Below are 21,419 nucleotides of genomic sequence, written 5' to 3' on the forward strand. Positions count from 1 at the left end.
TGTGGGCTGAAATAATGGTTTGGGTAATCGTTATTTATCCTAAAGCTGTTTTAATTTGTATTTTGGTGATTTATTAGTGTTGATGAAACAATCTTCTTTTTCATGTTTTAAGTATACAGTGCCAATAATTATATGCCAGCTATAGGATTTGGGTTATAGAGAGCCAGAAGCAAAAGATTTACAGGTGAGAAATTATTGCATAACCTTGTTGCAAGTGCTTTTTAATGGCTGATTTACAGAAATGGATTCTAAATCTCTCTTTTTTTATTTTTTATTACTAAAATATATAGTTTTACAAGGATTAACTTCAGATCTTCTTCCCAAACTCCATATGCTTTAGGTAATACATGAATATTACCTAGTGCATGCTCTAACACTCTATAAGCCCTCAGTATATGTTAGCTACTACTGTTATAATTTTACATCTCCACTGGCTTCTTACCCTCTCCCTGCCCTACTTCAGTGCCCTCTCTTTAAAAGCTTGGTGTCCTTCTGCCCTTGGGATTTTGTTCTCACCTCTTTCCATTCTCAGGAATAAATTTGATCCACTTCTACCTTGTGTGTATATATAAGATTGAATATTACCTCTCCCAAGTTTTTGCCTTTAGGTCTAGTCTTCAATGAGGAATAAAGAGCTTTAGCTCATGCTAAGGAAATCTAGGCACTAGATATTATAGAAGGTCATGATTTGGGGAGGTAGCCTTCTTAAAACATCTTGTAAATCACCTGCCCTCCTAACAAGTCAAGTTGCTTTGGGATGAAGAGTTCAGAACCAACCATTGAAACTGCACCTTTCCCATCACTTGTGCTGTAGGTAAAGACCCATCCGTTTTGCAAAGTTTTGTTGTTCTTCTCTTAGGATTACTTCCAGAACATCACCCACATAAATGTCTGCTGGTCATCATTTACTTTTGCTGAGTCACCTTTTCTCCTGCATGGTTGCATAGAGAATTTCACGCTTTCCTAAATGTGTGTTCTATTGTCAGAAGTACATATCCCTTCATTGTCAGAGTTCATTCTTGATTTCCGTAGATGATTTCTCATGGACAGAATATGTTCCTCATATCCAAAGAACACATTCCCATCCAAGCTCCTTCCCACTGAAGCCCGAGCACATCAAAGAATAGCAATGTAAAGACTTGCCCTGAAATGGCACTTCAGATCGGCATTGTACACCAAGGATGGTCTTTCATGGAGAGCTGGGAATAGGCCACAGTTACACCTGGATTTCTTAATAGCTTGGGATGGTTTGGAGTGAGAGAAGGAGATCACTTCTGGTGGTGTCATTTGAGCCTGTTTGACTGTGAAGTAACCACAATAGTTTCCAGGTTTTAAGTTTTCCACTTCTCATTCAGACCTCTGACAGTCTGGGATTTATTTTCAACCACTTTTAGTTTCACATCAGCATAGAAAAGCAGACTCCTACAACAACCTTATATTCAGTCATAAAATGTCTCGTTCCTCTCTCATAGAACATCTTCACTTTGACATGGAGAAGATGCCCCACATGGAAACACACTAGAATTTAAACAAGCTCATCCACTTGAAAGGACAGCTTTTCTGGGGAATGTGCACTTGGCTCTGATAAATCCCTAACTGCCCAGGGAGGGCACCCTGAGTGCAGCCTCAGGGAAGAAAGCCCACATAACTTGATAAGCTATTGCATCCATCTTCCCACTAAAGGATGTTTGTGTGCCTGTGGCTTAGGTCAAAACAAATTAGTCTGAGTATTCAGTCTCAATCCAGTTTCTGATCGACTGTTATCTGCAGCCTGAAATTAGCTTACATCTTGGCAGAACTAAGTACTCCAAATTCAGAGGAAGTCTTGCCAAACTTAAAAAACAGGATGTAGGTCTGTATCTGTGTCTGTGACATGTACTTGTTTATTGGTGTTTATTTTTCAGAGAACATAATGTTTTAAGCCTACTTATATGTTCCCAAATGTATTTCTAAATTGTCAGTCGTTACAAACACTGGCCCCACAGCTCATCCACACATCCAGAGCACACCTACTTGAATCAGTCTTTGCACTGTGAATAAGCCTTCAGTGCAGCCAGGATCACAAGGAATGTCTCCTTTAAGATCAGGTGTGGAAGAATAAAACATAACTCTTTTTCTTTTCAAGATTTTATTCATTTATTAACTCCATTTATTTATTTACGGGAGAGAGAGAGAGAGAGAACGCGAGCATGTATGCAAGCCAGGGCAGAGGCAAAAGAGGGGAGGAAAAGAATCTCCAGCGGACTCCACACTGAGTGTGGAGCCTAATGGAGGGCTCGATCCCACAACCCTGAGATCATGACCTGTACTGAAACCAAGGGTCAGACGCTTAACTGACGAAGCCACCCAGGCGCCCCTAAAACAGCACTCGTATGCTGGAGATAGTCACAGCTAAGTCTTCGTTCAGGAGGCCTACAGAGCAAAGACAACAACATCAACAACTGCCTGAGCAAGAAGAGCAGCTACAACCTCTAAGCACTTTCGAGGTAAAGTCCTGTGCTGAGCCCTTTGAGTGCGTTATCCCACAGTCACCCCTGGAATAGTTACTATTCATATTCCATTTTATAGAAAAGGAAACTGAGGCACAGCTTCTTGTCTGCGGTCACACAAGTACATGATGGGACTAGCTGTTTAGGGTGTCTAACCCCTGATGATTATGCTATAAGCCTCTTATGAGCTGTTAGCTGATATTTTCAGTAAACTGTGTCAGTGAAAATTTAGATATGAGACGCTTCTTTACTCTAGTCAGCCTGATAGTGTCCCACCCATAATCTCTGGGAGAGAAAAAAAAAAGTCATGTGGGCAGCCTCTGGACACAAGGACAGGAATGCCACATGGACCCGTGATCCAGCCAATTTCAGTCTGGTAATCTGACATGTCCAGGAGAGCGTTCAGGAAACCAGCAGAAGACAGTGTGTCCATGCACTTGTGGAGACCCAGAGTGGCAGCTCTGCTCTCAGCAGTATCCCCAGACGTGTATCTTACCCTTCTGAGGGGTTCGCAGTCATATCACATGCTTCCTGCCCCCCAACTGTGGAACTTCCTGTTCTTTCTTCACTTCACGGCACATATGTCATCTCACTTCCCAAATTTAAAATCAGAGTTGCCTCTCAATACCCATTAACCTTTATGCTCTAAAGCCAGTCTTCCAACAGAAGTGTAAAATCATCTATCCAGTTGCTGACCAAGAGACTCACTGTCACACGTCTGATACAATCCCTCATCCTTTGCCTGAAAGCAAGCAAGAAATGGAGGGAAAACTGTTATTTTTCCCAATACTGAGCCCACATTGATGACAGCTGACTATCTTCCATGTGGTTCTGTCCTGCATAGTGCATATTAATTCAAACGAAAACCTTCTACATCTATTGCCACAACCTTCTTTCAGAAAATGTTCATCTCTTTCCAAGGTTATAATAAATAACTCTCCCGAACCTCATTCCTACCGACCTTTCTGTAAATAAGAGTCCCAAACTGTCTTCTAATGCCAAACATGACACACCCTTCTCTAGCTTCCATTAACATTCCCAGTCCACTGACCTTGACCTTGAAACATCCATTATACCTCCCTTATTCCTTGGACTTCACCATTTGGTCTCAAGCTCCACTTCAGACAGCAAATAGCCAAAGCTCCAGAGGAGAAGAGGCTATTTTTCTTGAGCTGATAAGAATGTATAAACAATGAATGCTGGAACACTGAAAAGAAGTAAAATAAAATAAAATGGTTAAAAGAAGAATGTATAGAGCTAACCCTGTTTCACTCAAAATAAATATGCTCATACCTACTAACCCTGAGCTAGTTTCATCTTTCTAACAGAATGCATACCTCAGGGAAAATTCCCACACATACTTCTCCTATAATATGCTTAATGGCAGGGGTGAATGGTTCTGGTCCTGAGTGGAAATTCAGAAACATTTCAGAACTTTCCTCTCCTTCACTTCACAGTCTGTCGTGCATCACCACCACCCTTCCAAGTACCAGCCAATTTCAGTCTGGTAATCTGACATGTCCAGGAGAGCGTTCAGGAAACCAGCAGAAGACCACCTCTGTCTTCCTTTAGACTCCAATGGGCCCTTGGGTAGACTATCATAGTAGTCTACTAAATGACCTTCATGCTTCCAATTTCTTAATATCACTATTTTGCCACCAGTGATTTTTCTAGAACATGAATCTTATTATTTCAACCCCTACTGCCTGTAAGAAACAAACAAACAGAAAAAAGCAAAACAAAACATTCTCCTAAGCATAGCATTTAAAAGCCTTTATAATTTATCCTCAAATTACTTTCTGACCTCACCCAAAATAAGTCTGCCCACCTCATCATGCATAACCTTCACAGTCCAGCCACACAACATTATTTACCATGTCTTAAACCTCCTTGGTACTTTTCAGCATCTATGCCTTTGCCTTTGCCCATGCTGTTCCTTCAGCCTGGAGTGCCCTCTCTCAAATTCCTTTTCACTTCCATTAAACTTAACCTCGCTGTTGCATTGGTCCAAGCCTGTCAATAGTGATGCTGTGGGCTAGGAATGCCTGAGACACACATCTGATTGTATTACCCATAGAGAGAATCCACAGATATTTTCCCCAGCAGGGCCAGTGTTGTGGCTGGACCAGCCTTTGTGGTTTTCATCATGATTACAAGATGCCCACACTTCAGCAAAACCATCAGGGAACTTCGAAGGAATAAGATTTATTACTCACACGTCCTGGCATTCTTCAGGCAACATAGCAAGGTTGTGCGTAGAAAAAGAGAAAGAGCATGGACCTAGGGTTCTGCCTTTATTAGTGTCCAAGGTGGAGTATATAGGTTTTCACTTGTTCACTGTTGAGTGACTAATGTAAAGCATAGGAGCAGGAATTAGGGCATGGGAAATCAGAAGTGGGATCACCAAAATGGTCAGTTATCTAGGTTACTGAGGGCTTTTTAAAAGAGGAAACTATGAATGGGACAGATTAATTCCTTGTCTGGTTGTTTAACTGGTAACTGTATCATACAACTGGTAGTATATTTATACAAGATGAACGTATTTTTGAAATGGATCCTTCAGCAAACTAAAGCTTAATGTCGGGCATCACACAATAGTCACTTTACAATACACTACTCCTCTGTGAAATGTACCCAACCTCTCTACAGCCCACCTTGGTTGGCCTATCTGTTGATGTGTTCAAATAACTATGTGCAATATTTATCTCGCCATACCCTAGCTCTTTGTTTCCAGTGTTTGTCTCCCTATTAGGTCTTGGGCCATTGAGGACAGGAATCGTGTCATTGACCTTTACATCCTAGCATATGTAATTTATGAAAGAATCTACTCTTGGCTTTAACCTATATTATATTCACCATTCAATGGAGGATACACCATTTTTTTTCCCTTTTCCCCTCTTTCTAAAGATCTTATATATTTATTTATTTGAGAGAGACAGCACAAGCCAGGGGAAGGGGGAGAGGGAGAGGGAGGAGCAGACTCCCTGCTATGCAGGGAGCCCAAAGGTGGGCTGGTAGTGGTTAGGTGGGATTTGGTCCCAGGAACCTGGGATCATCATTTGAGCCAAAGGCTCAACTGAACCACCCAGGCACACCCAATTTTTCCTAATAATAATAACAACAACAAGAACAATAAGAGCGTCAGCAAATACTTCGTGAGAGTTTTGTAGGTGGCAGCCAATATTTTACACACTTCGTATGTATAAACTTATTTTATTCTTATATTAGCCCATAATGTAGATATATACTTATCCCCTCTCATTACTGAGAAAACAGAGGTTTAGAAAGGTTCAGTAATTTGTCCCAAAGTTACAAATCCAGTAAATGATAGAAATGAGATTTGAACTCACACAGCCTGGCTCCATGGTCCCAGCTCTTAACTATTCTGCTACGTTGAAATAGCGAAATGAACTGAGGAGAATTTTTTCATTTACTTTAGTTCATTTTCTTATTTCCTCCAAAAAAGATTTAAAGTGTTTGAATGATTAATTAGATTAACTTTGGTCATGTACAAGCTCCACAAATATTTCTCGAGTGATACGGGATGGGGATAGTGAGGTAACAGGTTTGGGCTCCCGGGTGCTGTTCTCATAGCGACACGATAGCCCCCAAACCTCTGAGGGTGTTTTGCACACTCCCCCATTGTCCTGCTGTATGTATATGCTCGATATCCAGTCACTTTTCCCTTACTGAAAGTGTCATTTTTCACACTTAACACAAGTGTTAGAGAAAATGGTTTCTCTTCCCCCACCACCCAGCCCTTGTCAGCAAGGGGCTCAAAAGAAGCAAAATTGCACCTAGGACTATTGGGATTCACACAATAAGACTGAGCCCTAGTAATATTTCACTGCCTTTCTTGAGGTGCTGAGTGATAAGGATCAGAATGGATTTTGTTGACTCTAATGGGAAAAGTGAGCCTTTTGTTAGTTACTCACCTTGCTCCCCTGGAAGAAAAACCCACCTTTGGAGCCTTCTTTACGGCCATGATTGGATATGGAAGCATCCTGAGATTTCAATATGTCTAATAAAACTCACGAAAGAATGGAGGCGCGATAGGAGGGGAGATGCATTATGGTAGCACGGAGATGAGTTTTGCTCTGCAAATGGAGCTGGATGTTCATTGTAAATGAGGAACCCGGAGTGAGATGTTTGAGAGCACAGCTGGGAATATGTGAGAAGCTCACTTTCATTTTCATTTGAATACCGTAGAGGCAGCACTCGACTTGCTTAAAATTAAAAGGTACATCAGGAATGCAAAACATGGTATAAAAGTTTAACTAGTCTTTTTAGTTGCTTTTTAATCTCGTACTGGCTCTTTATTTCTCTATATCTTTATCAGTGTTTTGGGGGCTGTGCCGGCGTTCATCCATCTACCCCCAGCCTCCCTTTCCTGAAGTCGCTCACGCCTTTCCCATCATTTAACCACCGCCAGCACCTTTTTTTATAATCACGCAGTGTTTCCTTTCCGCCTGCTTCTCCCTGCTCTCCTCCTGCGCTGCTCTACCCCTACCCTCTCTTCCCCTCGCTCTTCAGACACCCTCTTTTCCTTCTCCATTGCCCTCTTCCTCCACCAGTCTACCAGGAAATTTGAAATAAACTCCAATCTGGGAAATTTGGCCCTCTTTAGATAGAAATGATGTTTCACTCTGAAACCCCTGACGTGCCCCTGCCACTGACAAGGCTTAGCCATAGGTAATCCAATACAGTCAAGGGTCCTCCGTTGCAGAACTGGGGACTAGGAGGGCTGATCTTGAACTGAGTGAGCGGTGAGCATGGCAGTGAGCACTGCCCCCAATGATTTTTTTTTTTTTAAGTCTTGATAATAATAAAAACCATAACATGGGCAATAGCTGCTAACATTTTCTGAGAGCTTACTAGGTACCAGGTCCTAAGCTATCTCTTTTATGAGTATTTTCTCATGTAAAACTCACTACCACCCTGGAGAGCATGTTCTGTTATTATCGTCATTGTCCTAATGAGAACGGAGCACAGCGAGTGATGCAGCTCACACAGCAGCAAGAGGCTCTTAAGAGCTGGGCTTCCCTGAAGCTTCAACAACCACAGGGCAGTTGTGAGTGCTAGGATTCCAGCTAGGGCTGGTATATCATGAAGAGCACGGGCTTGGCCTGCACGGCTGCATATAACCAGATGGGCAAACATAGTCTGGGCCAGAGTTGCCGTAGCCAGAGCCCGGGGATCACAGGTGCCATGGAGTTGGGTCTGGGAACAGAGAACAGAGTTGGTGGTACACAGCTATGCCCAGTCCAAGTCAGTGAAAACATTACTTGTTGGGGGATCTGAACCAAAGTAGGGCAATAAGATGGACGGTCCATGGTGGTGATCAGAAGGAGAGGGACAGTAGCAGAAAGTTCAGGAAAGGAGGTGGTTTCTCAGACATGCTCAGTGGTGACCACGCTAGAGTCTGGAGGGAGGGGATTCAGTCAAAGAGAGACGCATTGGCAGATCTGGTTAAGGCCACAGCTCCAGGATTGTACTGGGTAGTAGGTCTCAGAAATAAGGACAGGTCCAGTTAGCAACCCTGGGGCATTTTGTCCAGATCAGACAAGCAGAAAGGGTGGCTTAAAGCCATGGGAAGGGTGCTAAGGAGCGTTGGATGTCACCTTAAGGAGGCTGGACTCTGTCCCATATACACCGGTGTCCTCTCACTGGGGCGCTGCTGTAAACACGCGAGGCACCACAAGCTGTGGGATGTCGTGTCTTCTTTCCAATAATCTCTCAAAACCCATAGTGTGTAAATGATCTCTTCTACCTAAAGGTGAGTGGATTCAAGGTCAACCCTCACAGAATGTCACTTTCACACTGTGACTGACCTGCTTAACCCTGGGGATGCCATGTAAATGTGCCAGGCATGCTTTTATCAGTTCGTGTATCACAGTAGAGACAAGGTAGACTCCCCCAGAGCCCACGCAGAGCTGACGTGGGGAAGTAGGGCAAAGAGTGAGGCCAAGAATACCAGTGTTTTACTTGTAAGCCCTTCTATAACATTTCAATTTTATTGTTTTGTTGTGTATGTGTATATTATAAACTTGAAAAAAGACATTAAATTTGACTATCAGATAATCAGTCCTGTCCTAAATAAAAAAGTAGGAGAGAGCACAGAGACAGTCTGCCAACATATTGTTGAAGGCAGGAAATCCGGGCAATCCAACTGGCAGATATAAGAACTTTAAAAAGAGAAAGAAGAGTAGCCAGGGACCATTTAATGTGCGCATAAAGAGGTTCATATAGAGCTTAGACATCGTTGTAACACTGCAAGTGTTGGATTAATCTGGTCCGTGGCAACGCCAAGACCTCCAGTTAAGATCCGAGTATCCCCACCACTCTCTGTTTAAGGAAGCAGGGAGCCAGGGAATATAATTCAGCAAGATTTTCATCCAAAGTAGCTAAAATCACAAGAGAAAGAAAGCATTGTTCTTATGTGCTTTTCCTTTGTAGCATGGAAATGACCATAAATTTTTTAGGTTTTTCTAATTCGACCTGCCAAACCGCGTGCTCTGGGAGGGCGGGAACCATGTCTGTTTTGCTCACACAGCTGCCCCAGGATGGAAATGACTTATATGGAGTTTCTCTTTCCTCAAGCCACTTGAGATGCTTTGTCTGCTCGAGGCCAAGAAAGGCTATAGGCCTGGTCCCAGGAGCAGACCCTAAGCTTCCATGAAGTGGGAGGAGGGAGGAGGTATTCTTGCTCCCGGTAGAGCATCATTATTTAGGCCTCTGAGGTACCCTTTGCTGAGTCCCACATAAAACTGAAGAACTTAATCCGCTGCCGTAATTCCTCAGCTCCATCTGGCTACTGGAATAATTGAAACTAGAAAGGTCTGCTTTGATTGCTGCTGCAAAGGAAAGCTCAAATTTTCTTGGAAAACCTCAGTCCTGCCTCAAACCTTAAATGCTGGGTTGCTTGGAAAATTCAATTTCTGTTCTCCCCAGTATTCTAGACAGGGACCCTGAAAAAAGCCCTAAACAGAAGTGGCAGTGGGAACTTCAGGACCCTTAGTTCCACTCAACAGCCTACACAGGTGCCGAGAAGCCCTCCGGGGAGGGGGGCAGGAAGAAGGGGGATCTGGGCTTACCCAGAAATAAGGGCTCCTAGGCTCCCAGCATCAGCCACATCAGCCACAGCAGAGCCTTGAACGTGGCCCAGCATCAGGAGAGAGGGTGCTGGGGTGGCTCCACACTGCTGGAGGCTGGGCTCCAGGCCCTCCGCACCGCAGTGCCACTGCCTGGACCCAGCCCCCCCCCCATCACCTGCTCCTCTCTTCCCGGACTTCTCTCTCCCCTCTCCCCTCCCTTCTCCCGGCACTGCCTCCTTCCTCCCTTCTGGCTTTGGGAGGCCAATGCCTGACCCATTAGGCCACAGGGGGACTCTCTGCTCTCTCTTTGTCTTTCCTCACCCCTCCTTTGCCCTCCTCCCTGACCCCTCCCCCCTCCATCCTTTCCCCTTCGTTCTCTCCCTCTGACTTCAAATAGATCAAATAGCTCTTTCTACTCTAAGAACACCAAAGGTTGGTCCCCACCCGAGGTTCTTCTCAGTTCCACATACAATAAATATCTACCCATTTCACCCCCTGGGTTAGAAAGAAGAGGCTATTCGTGCCCAGAAGACACTGATTTTTGAAGTATCTAGGGTATTTTAAACAAACTGTCTGGGCACTGCTTTCCTTTCACATGCTAACCCATCTCCGGACTGGTGGCTTCCTACCCTGCCTTCCCCTCCTCCACCTGCAGAACAGAACTGCAAGCAGGTGGACTAAAGGCATGTTTACAGGAGGGAGTTGAAGGAAACTCTAGGAATTGTGGCCTTCACAGGAAAGGCTCTGGGTGAACTTGAGCCAGGTGTCTGCGGCCCTGAGCTGCTCCCGCAGTCCTCCCGTCCTGTCCCCACGACAGGCAGAGGCCCACTCTCTGGAGCAGAAGAAATTCAAGCTCCAAGCCCCTCAGTTGCTCTGGCCCTTTTGAGTCCATGGGAAGAGACCCAGCATTGTGATCCCATGGTCCTGTGTTTTTGCAAGATTTGCAAGAGCAATAGATTTTAACCACAGTTGGGTTTGATGACTCTTTCTTTCCACTACCATTTGCCCTCAGTCGTACCTTGCCTCTGGTCAGTTGGCCCTGGAGTGGGCATTTGGGAGATCCGACTAAGGGGAAGCTGAATTGGGCATGCATTCAGTTTATATTTAGTAGGATATATGTGTGTGGTCCCCAGTCACTTCTGGGCATGGGCAGGTCCCAGCTGGCCATCCCAGGGCAGGAATGTCTTACAAGAATAGTGCCACAAGGCTGAATCAAAGATGAATATGACCTAGGGCACCAGGCTTCAGAAGTCTGTGGGTTGTGGTAGAAAAACCAGGCTTGAAATGTCCTGAACCTAAAGCTAATCTGTGGAAAATTCTTCCAGTCACGAGAGGTGTAAAATTCCAAGTACAGGATTCCATTCTGGCTGGTGCCCCATCAGAGCAGAAATCAGGAATGCATTCAATGATGCCCTCTACATGCAGATAAACACACTGTGCTTTGTTTATGGGAACTGAGTGACATGAAGTTTATCAGGATCCTTGTGTCTGTGGGGCGTTAACCTGTAGGAGCGCTGCACCCAGCCAGCAGGTCTAGGAAGGAGGCACACTTGAGTGTCTCCCAATTATCCATAACTTTAATCAGTCTTGCTGGAGAAAAGATTACCTCATCTGCCTATTCTCTCTTGTACAAAATCATGGCCATATAAAGCAAGTATCAAAGTAGGCAGGCAAAACTTAAAGAGGAGGAAGTTACTTTAGAAGTGTGGTCAGGAGTTAATTAATTTGAATATTATTTATTTTATGGTTTTTGTGATGTCTGGTGCATTTGCCAGATTTTTAAATTACGAAATGTTGTGCGATTTTTTCTTTCTTAAGAGTCTCTTCCAAACCTAATTTTGTAATTGTATTTTTGTAATAATTTTCTTTTTTTTTTAATTTTATTTATTTATTTGACAGAGAGAGAGAGAGAACAAGTAGACAGAGAGGCAGGCAGAGAGAGAGAGAGAGAGGGAAGCAGGCTCCCTGCTGAGCAGAGAGCCCAATGTGGGACTCGATCCCAGGACCCTGAGATCATGACCTGAGCCAAAGGCAGCGGCTTAACTCACTGAGCCACCCAGGTGCCCCTGTAATAATTTTCTTGAAGAGAGTCCCCCCACATTGTTTAAGCCTCAGGTCCCACAAACCAGGATGGTCTTTACTGGCAGCCTTGGTGAGCATCTGGACCAAGGACTGCTTTTTCTGTCTCCAGGAGCCTGCTCCATCCCCCACATTCCCAGAGCAGTTTGGTCAGTGAGTCCTACAACGGTAGCCTGTGGCCTTTCCTCCAGGATCTCTATTTTTGGGACAATGGAGGTCTTTTTTTTTTTTTTTTTTTTTTTGAGGGCTCCTACACCAAGTTCTCAGGCTCCTGCTCTTGTCGGGAGACAGCAGTGAGGAACAGCTGTTGGTGCGCAGTGTCGTGAGCTGTGCTGCGGCCCAGCTGCACAAGCTCTTATTCAGACATAAATCTATTTGAGGTTCTTTTGATTCAGGGAGAGGTAAGATGGTTTTCTGCCAAATCTTTCCTCTGATTTGTATCATATTTGGCTCAAGCATTCAGTCACGCAAAACTAACTTGCCTCCTCTGCAGCAAGGCCCTTAACCAGTTTTCTGATTTCCTTAACAGAGTTGGTGTGGACCTGGATGAAGATCTGAAGGAGGAGCCCACCTCACCCCAGGCAAGTCAAAGAGGCCAATTCATAGAGTATAGAGATAGGAAATGTTCTGTTCCATGGAATGTTTCATGCTTGTCCAGCACGTGGCCAAGGGGCTCAACCTGAAGGGGGCTGTCTGCACTGAGAAAACACATCCTATGACTATAAAATACCTGGGAATTTAGGGTATCAATAAACCTTTGCATCACCTTTAGAATGCTTAAAATCAGCATGCCCCTGCACCTTCTCTGTGGTAACAGGAAGCTGGAAACCCTTCAGTGTAGAAGCAAGAGCATGGGTCATGGAACGAGGTAGCCTGGAGTTCAAAATCCCTGCCCAGGGACTTGTTAGCTAGACAATCTCAGTAAAATGTATTCAGTGATACCCAATGCATGTTGGGCACACAACAAATGGACCTGTTTCTCCCACATGGCTTCTCATTAATCAGGTCTAGGTGTATAGAAATATTGAAACATTGAAAATTTGCAAAAGCACAGCAAAACTGTCTAGGTGATCCATTCCTAACTGAGCTGAGCAACCGTTATCTGCAGAGATCTGAAAATCCTTTGGGAAATTTGTTCAGAAAGATGTGCTGTTCCCTCGAGTACGGCAAGTGTATTCTCCAAACTCTAAAGCTGACATCCCAGTAGAATCTGCCATTGACAATTTTGCATCGGCCATTTTTAACTCAGAACTTAAAACAAACAACTGTGTGGGAATGTTGCACCTTTTGTTGAAACTGTAAGTGGATGGACACGATAGAAAAATATCATAAATAAGTCATGCTGCTTAATGATTCGTGTTATGATCATACCTGGATTGGAAGAAGATCGATGTCTCTTTTATTCTGTGATTTTTTTTTTCTGTAAATGTCATCAGTGAGGCACAGCTGGTGAGTTCTGCTGGGCAAAATGCAAATACTTTCCCGGTTTACATAGACATAAAGAAGGAAGGATCCTGTGTGCTATAAAAAGGACTGAAAAATTAAGTTGATGATGATCCTGGCTTATTGTACTTTGAATTTTTTTTTTTTTTTTTTGGTAACATGTTTGTGTTGCAAGGCCAGGCTGGTACTGTATTCACAGACTTCTAACTTCTAGCCCAGGAAACACACCTACCTGCAGGAGTGTGCTCAGCAGGGGTGCCAGCACACTGGGATTGGGGCCAGCTTGGTGACCTCAGAAAGGAGATCAAAGCCCATCTCCTTATCCTAGTGGGCTGTAATGAGTAGTTAGCAAGGTCTGGTGGTGGCAGATTTTTGAAAAGCATTTTCATCTCATATAGGTCAACTAATCCATTCTCCTACCTTCAAGCAAAACTTTTATCTAAATTCTATCTTTCTGTTCTCTCTTTTTCTTTAAAAGAAAGGAGATAGAATAAGAAAATTCATCAAAGAAAATTCTTCATCTTTCTCTAGCTGCCTAATATTTTGAAATCACATATAATTATTGGGAAGATTGCCTACTGGACTAACTCCTTCCTTTTCCAATTTAAACATTTCATTTCAGCTCCTTCACATCATTGTTAATTCAGTAATAACTCCTACCTAAAGATACTTAAACCAGTAGAAAGTTTTTTTCTGTTAGAGAAATGAGATAGTGCCATGAGGTGCAGAGAAAGCTACATTGTATTTGTATCTCGGGCAGATATTTTATGCCTTCGAGGCTCAGTTTCCCTGTCTGTAAAATGTGAATGATAATAATGTCTACTTCTCCTGGTTGGTTGACAATCAAGTGAAAATATATTCATGAAAACTGTGTAACTTAATTAATTTAGTTAAACCCGTCTCACCTTAAGAAGGACTTGTGGCAGTTTACACATATAATAAAATAATAGTAAATATTTTAAAAGATTTTAAAATTCAATAAATGATATTCCTCAGAGCAAAAAGTCAAAACCAGAGGAGTAAAAAGAATCATGAATGAGCAGATCATAAGGTACTATATACTTGTTTAGTCAAACCACAAGTAAGCTTCGGTAGCCAAGGGGGAAAGGAAGAAAAAATAATCAACCATATGCTAACTTATTATCATTAGAGGGAAAAATCATACTCTGTCCTCAAGTGGTGCAAAACTTCACAGCCCGCTGTTTTAAAAGAAATTTCTCACTTGGGGCTTCTTGTACAGGACACATAAAAAGCTTATACAAATGTTAGCTAACTAACCTTATAAATTACACCATTCCTACTGGACTGTTGCTGCTTAAAAATAATTTTGTCTTTAAGAGGTGCCCTGGCAGGGTTCTTATTCACAATAATGTTTGACTACCAAGGTAGCTAACATTTCAGAAAGCAATTTTCTCCAAACCTGGAATAATTCTTATCTTTAGTGTCAAGTATAGGAAACAGGGGGATGGAGCTAGAAATAAAAGAAACCACAGTGTCTGTGCAGCTGCCACCTGACCTGGGGAGTTTTTTTGTTTTGCTTTGGTTTGGTTTGGTTTTGGTACTTTCCGAACTATGGGTCAAGAACCTCTTTGCCCTCATTTTGCCTGACAACTCTTCACTTATTATCAGCATCTGTTGCTCTGTTGGGCTGAAGAGCATAAACTCTAATTCTTAGGAGGATTGCATGTTTCCACTCAGTTTGTATTTATTAAATCGGGCTTGCGTTAACAAGATGATTTTCACACTGGTCAACTTCTAAAAAAAGAAGAAGACTATTTTTACCAAAAGCTAAAAATTTTACAGTTATGGCAGTTACTGATCATATACTCTCAAAATCAATAATAAACATGTTATTATACTTTTTAAGGAACCTCTTCTTTGTGGAGAGTAAAACAATCCTTTGGGAAATATAAACATCTAGCCACAACTAACTAGCAAAGTTACAACTTTCCTCTTCATCATGTAACAACTTTGGAGTGTGAGTGGTATTACACTCTTGCTATACCAGACCCTGAAGATTCAGAAAGCAGAGTGCACATACAGTGATTAGAGTTTAAATATATACTCTGTGCAAACGTGCTTCTTCGAGAAATGGTAGATAGTACAGTTGCGGATTTTATATCTCTTAAATTTAAAACAAAAACAAACAAACAAAGCAGAAAACCTCTGAGACTCTCCACCACCAACACCAACCATAGATGTTTTCCTTGTAATTGATTCTGTGTCCTTGAAAACACAGCAATGCAGAGAAGCTACGAATCACTGGAGCCCCACACTCACCTTAAACTTTTAATAAAAATTTCTTCTGCCCTGGAAAACCTGCACTATTGCTTCTCTTTTTCCCTTTTCACCATTTTTCTCAGGATCATCCTAATATTTGCTGAGTACAGACTATTGTTAACACATCTAAGCACCTTATCTATATTAACTCAATTTCCGAGATAACCTTGTGAGTGGGTTCTGATATTATCCCCATATTACATATAAGAAAACTGTATACAAATGAGTTAAATAGCTTGTCCAAGGATACATAGTGGGAAGAGGTGGAATGTTAACCCAGACAACTTGGTTCCAGAACTTCCACTCTTTTTTTTTTTTTTAAGATTTTATTTTATTTATTTATTTAACACAGAGAGAGGTCACAATAGGCAGAGAGGCAGGTGGGGGCGGTGGGGGGGGAGCAGGCTCCCTGCTGAGTAGAGAACCCGATGCGGGGCTCGATCCCAGAACCCTGGGATCAGGACCTGAGCCAAAGGCAGAGGCTTAACCCACTGAGCCACCCAGGCGCCCCCAGAACTTTCCCTCTTAAGTGGTATGATTCATGCATGCATTCATTCATCCGTACAACCCACCATGCCAGGCACTAGTCTAGGTGTGAAGAGGACGCAGATGTTAGCCTTTCCAAGTTCCCACCCTCACAGAGCTTTTACTCTAGTGGGGACGCTGATAAGAGAAAAGGGAAGCAACTACACGTATTCAGGTAACGACCGGAGTAGAGCCAGTAAGAAGGTGGGGAACAACAGAGAAGCTATTGCCTCATCAGGGCCTGTCTCTCTGAGGAAATGGTGTTTGAGATTAGAGGTCTGATTGATGGGCAGAAGTGAGCCCTGTGAGATCTGGAGGAAAGAAGTAGTCCGGAAAGAGACTACTGCAAGGGATGAAGGCCATGGAGTCCCAGTGGGATTACGTGAGTCGCAGGAAGGCCAGAGTGGCTGTGGGTTGGTGAACAAGGTGGGAGCAGATGGACATGAACTGGGAGAGACAGAAAGGGGCCAGATCGTTGACCATGGCGATGAATTTGATTTGATTCTGCATGCAGTGGAGGTAAAAGCTCCTTGAGGTTTGGAGCTTGGAAGAAATGGAATTAACCCTTTTTAAGAACTCATTTTTCTCTCATCTCTACTCTGCCCACTGTTACAATGAGGTTAACTTTCATCTTTTCTAACATGATTTTTATTTGTTAACAGTATGCATGCTTCCCTATGTGCTCTCTGAATGCTAACTTCCTTTTTTTTTTTTTTTTTTTTTTTTTTTTGCACTTCCCATAGTTTCTTCATTGAAATTCTGTTTTTGGTTGTCACTTATGCTTGTATGTAACCTCTGTGGATCAGTTCTGGTCACTGCAGCCCAAGAAAGTCAGAGCAGAGCTGAGAAAGGTACAGAGAAGGGCAACTTCAATAACTTAGCAGGGGGAGATTAAAAGGATTACTATTTCTCCTGCAGAAAGATTAGCACTAAGAAGGAATACAATGAAGTGTCTATAAAAATATGAAGAGTGTGAGTCAGGTGAACAAAGACTTATTGGCCAATTCCCAGGAAACCATAACCTGGAATACCCTTGAAGCCTGAAAGAGCTTGTTTGGGAAAGAATAAAGGGATTTGTTCTTCTGCACAACTGATACTTATTACTCATGGTCATCTAGAGTTGCAAGGGCTGGCAATATAAGGAGATTCAGGAGGAAAAGAGACTAATTCACAGATGGTGGGGTCCTCTCATCATTAAATAAAAATTAATGTTTCCCTGTGAATATTTTCAAGTATCCTGATAAAAACCTATAGAAACAGAATAAATACTCATATATGTTTGAATGAATATATATATATATGTATATGTATATGTATATATGTATATATTCCTGTTTTAACGATTATCAACATTTTCTCAAACTGGCCCCTATGCTGTTGGAATTGATCTCATAGAATATAAGTTCCATATTACCTCCACAGATATATCAGAAATAGAATACTAAGCTCTATAAAATTGACCTGACCCAGATGAGGAGTTTTTATGTTACATTGTAACTAGTAGTGTTTTCAGAAAAGTAAAAGGCATTTTTTCAGAGCAAATATCTTTGTAATATCAACTTTATTTTGATTATCATTGCTTATGTTTTATACATTCAAAAGTATATTTCCTCCCACTAATTCTTTACTGCTTAGAACAAAACTCCATATATTTATCTTACCTATATATTCTACCATTGTTCTAGAAAGCAGAAATGGTCATGAGAAAGAGGAAGCGGAAGATGGCGGCCACAATTTCATGAGCAGTTTTTATATATCAGGTGCCATGTGCATAACCATGTTTCTTTACCTTGACTAATCAAGATGCCTCTTATAACCCCATTTTAAAAACTGTGAAACTGGAGGCACCAGGGTGGCTCAGTGGGTTAAAGCCTCTGCCTTTAGCTCAGGTCATGATCCCGGGGTCCTGGGATTGAGCCCCGCATCGGGCTCTCTGCTCATAGGGGAGCCTGCTTCCTCCTCTCTCTCTGCCTGCCTCTCTGCCTACTTGTGATCTCTGTCTGTCAAATAAATAAATAAATCTTAAAAAAAAAAAAAACAACACCTATGAAACTGAAATTCAGAGAATTAAAGGAACTTTCCAAAGATAACAACAACAACAACAAATTCCAGACACTTAAGCAGTCCCCAAACTCCAGTCTCTAGTTCCTCAACTCAGCGAGGCAGCTGCTCTCTGCTTGGACCCTATCTCCTGGCTCTGCAAATGGAATAGGGCCTCTGAGCAGAAAGTCAAGGGAAATAGAAGCTCATGTCACCTGTTTTCCTTCTCTGGAGAATCATAGTCCTTCACCGCCAGTTATCTAATACCTGAATTCTATATTTATGAAACCAGTTATTCTATGATAGTCAACCATTACATATTTTGGAAGTAGTTTTATAGGGGAAACATTGTTTTGTTTTGTTTTGTTTTTGGACAAATGCATAATACTATATATTCGAATCACAAGCCTCAAAGTGAGACTATTATTTTTATTATGCTATTTATGGTTTGGGCACTGTCATTAGGGGCGTCATGAGTTAGGATCTTCTTATTCCAAGGTAAATTTTCCACTGGGATGTGTGATTTTGAGTGTGTGCTGTGTGTGTGTACATGGATATAAAGGAGTTAGCACACTAACTATGGTATAAATAAGGTATTAATTAAGAATACTGTGAATTAAGTATAGTGAGATGATGTAAACTTTATTCTGCCTGTAAGCTGGTCCATTGTCTTATGTCTTGCAATCAATCTGAAATCCATAACATGGTATACTGGGTCTAGGATAAGTTTTGATATACTTTTAAGGGGGGAATATACCTTCTACATTCCAAATATGCCACCTTTGTGGATACATTTTGTAAACTGTAAAGAGTTGTGCCTTATCATTTTATTATCTCTTCCCAACTCCCACTCCCATGCCTTTTACATCTGCAGCTTAGGATTCCAGTATATAGTCATATTAGCTTTCTATTCATAACAAATTATCCCAAAAATTAGTGTCTTAAAACAACAAACATTTATTATCTCACAGTTCCTGTAGGTAGGGAATCTGAAAGCAACTGAGCAATTTCTGACTCAAGGTCTCTAATGGAATTGCAATCAGAATGTCAGCTAGAACCACAGTCATTTGAAGGCTCGACTGGGGCTGAGGGATTCACTTCCATGTCAGCAAAAGGCCACCAGTGCACTTCTGACTGGCAGAAAGACTCAGCTCCTCACCACATGTATCTCTCCATACAGACACTTTGTCCTCACAATAGGCCACTGACTGTTCTCATTTGGTCCAAGACAGACAGCAAGAAGGAAGCCACATGCCTTTTTATGACCTTGTCTTGGTTATAGCACAAAGTCTCTTCTGCCCCATTCTATTGATTAAAAATGAGTCACTAAGTACAATCCACACTGAATAGGAAGGAAAATTAGGCTCCATTTATAAAACAAAAAGTGCCAAAGAATTTATGGATACACATTTTTAAACCACTGCAATATTATATTATATTTATGTGAACTAAATAATTTATTTTCACCTGGACTAACTTGAATCTCCTATATAGAAAAGTTAACTGAGCAGGCCTTTTCTTTGTAGCTAGACCATGAGTTTAGCCCATCTGGTAGTTTGTCTGTGTCTACATGTCATTTTAACAGTTTTATCCATCTTTGACTAGTTCTCTCCTTCATTTTTTCCTCCTTAAGCATGTATTTTCTGACTGTATCTTCTTGAGAACATTTATGAATTTATCATAGCCCAGGGAAGGTGAGAATATTTGTGTAAAGTTTCTATGTGGAAGCTAAGAATTAATGATTTACCTTTTAAAATGTAAATTTGAAAAAAATTTCCTATTGACCTTCAATTTCACTATGTTCCTTCTTCAAAATCCAGAAATTTTTCTCTTTAGGGACACAGAATCTGGTCCTTTCCTTGGAAATGAGAAAAATCAAAGCAATAAACTTGAAATTATTACACAAATAAATTTCAAACTGTGGGGAAATGGTTGGGCAAAAGTATGGCTATCAAATTCTATTCACACACACCACTTGAAAAAAGGCTCTGGAACACATAAGGAGCTCTACAGGTTTGTTACGATAATTATTTGTCTTTATTATCATTCTGTGCAACTTCCACTGACATTAATATTGAATATGAAATCTCAAGAAATAGAAAGGAAAATCTCTCTCTTTTAATCCATTGAATCCCCTGAAATGAGGAGCAATCCCATATGATTATCCTAGAGCAGAGTTCATCCAGTTCACTTACCAGAGGACCCACATTTGAATATTGATAGAGGAGTATATTTGCATTTGCTTAGTTCTTTTTCATTAAGGTTAATACAACAAACAGTCCCTTCTTGCTTCAGTGTCTGGTTTGCACAGATTTCTGGCCTGAGCCTTTTGTTTTCTCCCAGGGGTCCAAATAAGCATAAAACAAAGAGTCCCTTCCTAATTTTCCTATTGCTCCCTCTCTGGGGTTGTGCTAAGGGCCAGGGGGTCACTTAAAAGATAAGGACTCACTCCTTACTGTGCTCAGTCACTTCCCAACCTCTGGTCTATTCCTTTGTTTAGGGAGGAAAAAGAAAGATATCAAATGTCCCAGTCACTTTTACCTTTTCCCAGAAATAGAAGCTAATAAAGGAACCAGAAATTGCACATATATCAAACGCTCTGCTTCTTAGGAGTATCAAGGGCAAATAAAAGTTAAGATTCAATGTTCTTGAATCTCCAGTTCCCATTTACAGTGTGAAACATGAGGCTCAGAGTTGATAAGTGTATTGTTATTAAATGGTAAATGGGAGAGTCAGAACTCAAATCTTGGTTTTCAGTTTCTGAATCATCTGTGTGTTCCAACATGCACACCACTTCCCCTCTAGGATGAAGGAACTCAAAAGAAAAGAAATACTGCTAGTAACAAAGAAAATACCATCAAGCTCCATATTCTGCTTCTAACAATCACTCCCATCCATTGTCCTTGGGTGTGAGTTGATCTCTGTTTCAGAATAATCTAGGTAAATTAAAGCTACCTGCTGCCCTCTGCCCATCTGGACCCTCCCAGAGCCTTGCCCTCTGTGCTGCCTCATCAGATACCTTCCCTGTTCCAGGGTGAATGCAAAGGCTGGCCTTCCCTTGGCACATTTATCTTCAACCCCCAGTGAACAGGCAGAGCACACAGTAGACTAACTCATTTATTTCTACTCATTTATTGATGGCCTTTCATAACCGAGTTATTAAGTCATCAATAACTTCAGAGAAATAAATGAACAGATCCAGAATGGGGCCAACAGATATTTAAGATACCCACGGAAAATTTTATCTAGGATCAGCAGAAAAGTCAATGCTGGGTCATCAGCGGCATTTCCCTCACCTGGGAAAACATGGTCTGTGTTTTATTCTAATTAAAACCCGGTCTGTTTCCTTACAAACTAGTAAAATGAATAACATCTCCAATGTCCCAAATAAAATAAAGTTTGAAAAAAGATTACCTTTGTTAAAATTTTTCCGAAGTGCTACCTAATATGTGTTGCTCTTATCAGCTGT

At 41.8% G+C, this 21,419-nt stretch overlaps 1 protein-coding gene across 2 annotated transcripts in view; it reads left to right on the forward strand.

Annotated features, from left to right (window-relative positions):
• The window catches only part of SLC9A9 (solute carrier family 9 member A9), a 695,514-nt gene that overhangs the window by 569,303 nt on the left and 104,792 nt on the right, over positions 1 to 21,419 (forward strand). For both annotated transcript variants that reach the window (XM_059163846.1, XM_059163845.1), the window contains one exon: positions 12,192 to 12,247. In XM_059163846.1, coding sequence (XP_059019829.1) covers positions 12,192 to 12,247 — 56 coding nt within the window. The remainder of the gene's footprint in view (positions 1 to 12,191; positions 12,248 to 21,419) is intronic.

The sequence above is a fragment of the Mustela lutreola genome, chromosome 2 (assembly GCF_030435805.1).
Source record: "Mustela lutreola isolate mMusLut2 chromosome 2, mMusLut2.pri, whole genome shotgun sequence".
Classification (NCBI taxonomy): domain Eukaryota; kingdom Metazoa; phylum Chordata; class Mammalia; order Carnivora; family Mustelidae; genus Mustela; species Mustela lutreola.